Raw genomic sequence first — 6,000 nt, forward strand, 5'->3', positions numbered from 1 at the left:
TGACAGATGAACAGACGGTCAGACATAGAAAACAAAGTCAGAGACCGTTTGGGAAAAGGACCGATTGGGCCCATATTCCCCAGACATATACAGCAGATGAGACAGAACCTGAAGTAAGGCTGCTATCACACATCATCTGGGCCTGCAGAGGGAAAGGTTTTGAAGTTTAATTAAGGTGTAGACCTCAGAGGGCAGTAAAAGGAGAGAACTTTTGCTACCTAAAACTGAAAGCCATTTGAAAGTCCAAGTGTAGCCGCCATAGCATTGGTTAAACTGATCACGATTTCAAAACTGTATTTGTCTCTTATACAGCTTTATTAGTTGGCATTCACGAACACATTTAAATGTAGTGTAATTTATAGACTGTAATATTACTGTAATATCATCTCACCTTTACAGTGGTCTTGAAAGGTGTGGTCTGCAAATAAGAACTATTTGCTTATTAGTTCACACAACATGAACAAACTTAGCTTTTACTTAATTTCCTAAATGTTTTCTGTCAACAAGAAAACAAGAAAACAATGCAAAAATAGCCTACTGGGCATATGTACTGGATATCTGACCCATTAACTCTATGTGATTACCACCATTTTCAGATGCTTTGATGCAGCAATCAAATAGAGCAGGCCAAAATCCCAAATGGTATTCTATTCTCTGTGTTTGGGCACCTACATGTAGCCAGCATTAAGTCATTTGGGCCATAAACCTAACCAGTTGCTTTTGAAGCACAAGATTTCTGACTTCATAGCGGCAATATGGTGTGCTCTCTTGGGTGAGGAAGCTATTTTATTGTGAAGGAACAAACAAAGGAGAAAGCTACTGTAGAAACAGCCAGAACTTTCATAATCATGGTCTCCAAAACATCCTGGAAAAAAAAGATCTTTAATTTAATTTTAGTCAGGTTTATTTGAGGCCTAGTTTTGTGTAAGTGGAAACAACAGAATCCCAGAATTTAGGACTATGGTTACACCACTGGGTACTTACTTTTTTGCACTCTATTACTCTCTACAGATCAAGTACGGAACAGCTACCAGCTGTGTAACAACGGCACTTTGAGAGTGATGTTTGCAAATGGAATGGGCATCAGCTACCACACAGAACCTCATATCCTGGCTGGCTCAGTGAGCCCCACCATCGGCCGCAGAAACATCACCCTGCCCACTGACAACGGCCTCAATTCCATAGAGTGGCGATTACGGAAGGAACTCACCAAGGGCAAGATCACTGTGTTCGGCAGGAAACTAAGGGTAACCAGAGCTGTTTGAATTTCCTTCATCATTACTTCTTGGTCGTGACTGCTGTATAAAACATGGCTGGTATTAAATTTAGGTATACTGACATTTTTACTGTTTTTCAGGCCCACGGACGCAACTTGCTCTCCATCGACTTTGACAGGAACACACGGACAGAGAAGGTCTACGATGACCACAGGAAGTTTACGCTAAGGATCACGTATGACGCTCAGGGCAGACCTGCCATCTGGCAGCCTAGTAGCAGCCTGGCTGTGGTCAATGTGTCCTACTCTTCCACTGGACGTCTGGTGGGTCTGCACCGCGGCAGCATGAGTGAGAGGACCGAGTCCGACCCACATGGACGTATCCTCTCACGCACATTTGTAGATGGCAAAGTGTGGAGCTACAGTTACCTTGATAAGGTGAGAATGTCTGAACTATATTAGATACATACATATTATACATCAAAAAACCATACATAAAATCAGTTATAAAGTCAGATCATTACTAATGCATTGTTTTGTACTCTGTTATGTAATAGCTTGGTACACACTATATCAGTGGCGATTTCTCTAAGACTGCAAGGGAAGCTCAGCTTCCCCTAAAATGTAAAAAATTAAATGGTCAAATATGTACAGTTGTGTTAACATTTAATTGACTACAAATGCATTAGAACACGTTCATCTCGAAGACGAGTTTGTTCAGAATCAGCTACTTATCACAAATAGACTGACTCGAACTTGACTCGAGCGTCTATTCACTTCAATGGGACTGCATTTTTTTCATTGCTTCGAAACTCGCCGGTCATTGGATAAATGCCACGATTTTGTCCCGCCCCCGGACGCTGAGCGTCTCTGGGGGTGAATGGAGCTGTGGGCGGGTCTGGACGCTGAGCTTCTGCAAGATGATTGGAGGATCAGTCGAAAGGCTGAATCCCGTTTTGATTGACAGCTATTTTGTTCTCTACACCATCACTTAATCACTGGGAGCTTCAGTCCCATCGCGGATTTTGCGAGTGAAGTCGAAAGACAAACTGCATCCCATTTCAGGCCGTTTTCTTGAAAAGGAACGGAGGGCAGAATTTATGTATAAATAAATTAACAAATTTTATGATGTAAGCCGACAATGAGCTTCCCCTCTTTGAAAGACCAGCAGCCACCACTGCACTATATACTGCCAGAAGTATGTAGATAGGTCTTTTAGCCACACCCATTGTTTACGAGTGTATACTTACATATCTGTATATTTGTACTGTTGTATATTTTCATTAAATTCTGCACACATCACTATAAAATCTTTAATGGTGAGAGGGATTTACAATTGCAACTGTACACATATCCCTACAAGGTGCGCTTATATATCTAATGAACTGGACACTGTCATTAGACAAGTTATTGATGTAAGTCATGTGTGTATTCATGGTGGTCATTTTCTCTTTTCTCCAGTCCATGGTGCTGCTCCTGCAGAGTCAAAGGCAGTACATCTTTGAGTTTGATGCATCTGATCGTATCAATGCAGTCACGATGCCAAGTGTGGCCCGACACACCATGTTTACCCACGTATCCATCGGCTACATCCGAAACACTTATAACCCTCCAGAAAGCAATGCCTCTGTAATCTACGACTTCAGTGAGAATGGCCGTCCACAAGCCACGTACTTCCTGGGTACAGGACGGCGTGTACTCTACAAGTATGGCAAACTGTCCAAGCTCTCAGAAATACTGTATGACAGCACAGCTGTTACTTTTGGTTATGATGAAACATCTGGTGTCCTGAAGATGGTCAATCTGCAGAGTGGTGGCTTCTCCTGCACCATAAGATACCGTAAGATGGGTCCACTTGTGGATAAACAAATCTACCGTTTCTCTGAGGAAGGCATGGTAAACGCTCGCTTTGACTACACCTACCATGACAACAGCTTCCGCATAGCCAGCATGAAGCCTGTGATCAGCGAGACGCCACTGCCTGTGGACCTGTACCGCTATGACGAGATCTCCGGCAAAGTGGAGCATTTTGGAAAGTTTGGAGTAATCTACTATGACATCAATCAGATCATCACCACAGCCGTGATGACATTAAGCAAGCATTTTGATGCACATGGCAGGATAAAAGAGGTGCAGTATGAGATTTTTAGGTCGCTCATGTACTGGATGACGGTGCAGTATGATAACATGGGTCGTGTCATCAAACGCGAGCTGAAAATAGGACCATATGCCAACACCACACAGTACCGCTATGAGTATGATGGTGATGGGCAGCTTAGCGGAGTCAAGGTCAATGACTGGTCTACTTGGCGCTATAGCTATGACCTTAATGGCAATCTGCACCTGCTGAACCCAGGCAACAGTGCCCGTCTTATGCCTCTGCGCTACGACCTGAGAGACCGCATCACCCGTCTGGGCGACATGCAGTACAAGCTGGACGAGGATGGTTTCCTCAGTCAGAGGGGTACGGACATCTTCGAATACAACTCTAAAGGGCAACTGGTGCGAGCCTATAGCCGGGCAGCAGGGGGATGGAGTGTGCAGTACCGCTACGACGGCCTCGGAAGAAGAGTCTCCTCTAAGAATAGTCTGGGCCAGCACCTGCAGTTCTTCTACGCTGACCTGAACAATCCGGTACGGGTCACGCATGTGTTCAACCACTCCAGCTCAGAAATCAGCTCGCTCTACTATGACCTGCAGGGCCATCTGTTTGCCATGGAGGTGAGCAGCGGCGAAGAGTACTATATAGCATCAGACAACACGGGCACACCACTAGCCGTTTTCAGCAGCAATGGGCAGATGATCAAGCAGGTGCAGTACACGGCCTACGGTGAGGTGTATCACGATTCCAACCCAGAGTTCCAGCTGGTCATTGGATTCCACGGCGGCCTTTATGATTCGCTGACCAAGCTGGTGCACTTCACACAGAGGGACTACGACGTGTTAGCTGCCAGATGGACGTCACCTGATTACACCATGTGGCCAAAGATCAGCAAGGACCTGGCACCATTTAACTTGTACATGTTCAAGAACAATAATCCTCTTAGTGATATGCTGGATGTGAAGAATTATGTCACAGGTCAGTAGAAATAAGCTTTTTATTTATTAATGATTAGTCTCTGACACATAAGTCCATACATATTTGGCCAGTATTATATAAACAAATGAATAAACAGATTGATACCTGCAACACACACAAAAGTTAACCTTGTATTGGATTGGCGTCAGTGGCCAGTTTCATGGTGTGGTGTGCTCTGTGATTCTGGGGAAACCAGACCCACCGCAACACTGACTAGAATAAAGCTGTGGTAAAACATACAAATGTAAAATACAAATTTTCATAAAACCAGTTGTGTGTCACTTCTACCATAAGTTTGAATTGGTGAAATGTATTTTTAAATATTACTGTACAGACCTGTTATTAATGTAGTATTTGAGGTTTTTATGTATTTTTCTGTACAAACTACAAATTGAGTAAAAATCCTATTGTTTGTTTTTCTTTTTTGTCTAGACGTAAAGAGTTGGCTAGTGATGTTTGGCTTTCAGCTCAATAACATCATCCCAGGCTTTCCTAAACACCATTTGCACTTTGTGGATCCTCCATATGAGCTCCAAGCCAGTCTGGAGTGTGAACATGGCCAGGTGAGTTTCTATGTAATATTCAGAACATTCATTCTGAAACCTGATGATCAGAATGATTGACTGCAGTCAATCATTGATCGCAGTAGGATGTTGAAAGTAACGAATATTTTCCTCTTAGCAGATGATGACTGGAGTCCAGCAGGAGGCTGAAAGACACAGCCAGGCTTTCATGGCATTAGAGGGCCAGCTGCTCAATAAAGAACGACGAAACAAATGGGACAAACCAGGTCATTGGTTTGGCACAGTTCCATCCATCATTGGGCGTGGCATGATGTTGGCTGTGAAGGAGGGCCGTGTTGTAACGGGGGTCTCTGGCATGGCCAGCGACGACAGCAGGAAAGTTGCTCTGGTGCTCAACAATGCGGTCTACTTGGAGGGCACACACTACATACAGGATGGTCACGACTGCCACTTTTTCGTGAAGATCGGTTCACCTGATGCAGACCTACTGGTACTGGGGCTCAGTAATGGGCGGAAGGTGCTGGAGGGTGCTGGAATCAATGTGACAGTTAGTGGGCGCTCACGACGCGGTGTCACTGTGGAACTGCGGACAACGGCTCTTTCACTTAGTGTGCGCTACGGCCTGACACAGGACACACAGGAGGAGGAGCACGCCCGCTTGCTAGAGCTGGCACGCCAGCGTGCACTGGCTGGTGCCTGGCTGCGAGAGCAGCAAAGGACACGTGATGGCAAGGAGGGAAGTCGTTTGTGGACCGAGGGTGAGAGGCAGCAACTGCTCTCCACAGGGAGAGTACAGGGCTATGATGGTTATTATGTGTTACCTGTGGAGCAATACCCTGAACTGGCAGATAGCAGCACTAACATCCAGTTCCTCAGACAGAATGAGATGGGCAGGAGGTAACAGAACTATGAGCCCTGACGATTTTCTGCGTTTCATGGGGTTTTTTTCTAGCATTTCTTTTTTTTATTTTCCTCTCCCTCTCTGCACCATTCTCTTTTTTAACCCCATTCACCTCTTACTGCATCTCCTTTACCCACGGAGAATAAATGAACTTAAGGGGTATCTTTCTGAAAACTGCAGGGACTTTTACGATTATTATTGTTATTATTATTATTACTGCCGTAGGCAAAAAATAATTTGAAAGAACTTTGTTTTGGAGCAGTGGACTTCAAAAAGCACT

At 44.6% G+C, this 6,000-nt stretch overlaps 1 protein-coding gene across 2 annotated transcripts in view; it reads left to right on the forward strand.

Moving 5' to 3' along the window:
* The window catches only part of tenm2a (teneurin transmembrane protein 2a), a 403,035-nt gene extending 397,281 nt beyond the window's left edge, over window positions 1-5,754 (forward strand). For both annotated transcript variants that reach the window (XM_063000418.1, XM_063000419.1), the window contains 5 exons: window positions 1,012-1,247; window positions 1,358-1,654; window positions 2,678-4,295; window positions 4,728-4,858; window positions 4,980-5,754. In XM_063000418.1, the coding sequence (XP_062856488.1) occupies window positions 1,012-1,247; window positions 1,358-1,654; window positions 2,678-4,295; window positions 4,728-4,858; window positions 4,980-5,720 (3,023 nt within the window). In that variant the 3' untranslated portion in view covers window positions 5,721-5,754. The remainder of the gene's footprint in view (window positions 1-1,011; window positions 1,248-1,357; window positions 1,655-2,677; window positions 4,296-4,727; window positions 4,859-4,979) is intronic.
* The last annotated feature ends 246 nt before the right edge of the window (window positions 5,755-6,000 follow it).

Source organism: Trichomycterus rosablanca, chromosome 8 (genome assembly GCF_030014385.1).
Source record: "Trichomycterus rosablanca isolate fTriRos1 chromosome 8, fTriRos1.hap1, whole genome shotgun sequence".
NCBI lineage: Eukaryota > Metazoa > Chordata > Actinopteri > Siluriformes > Trichomycteridae > Trichomycterus > Trichomycterus rosablanca.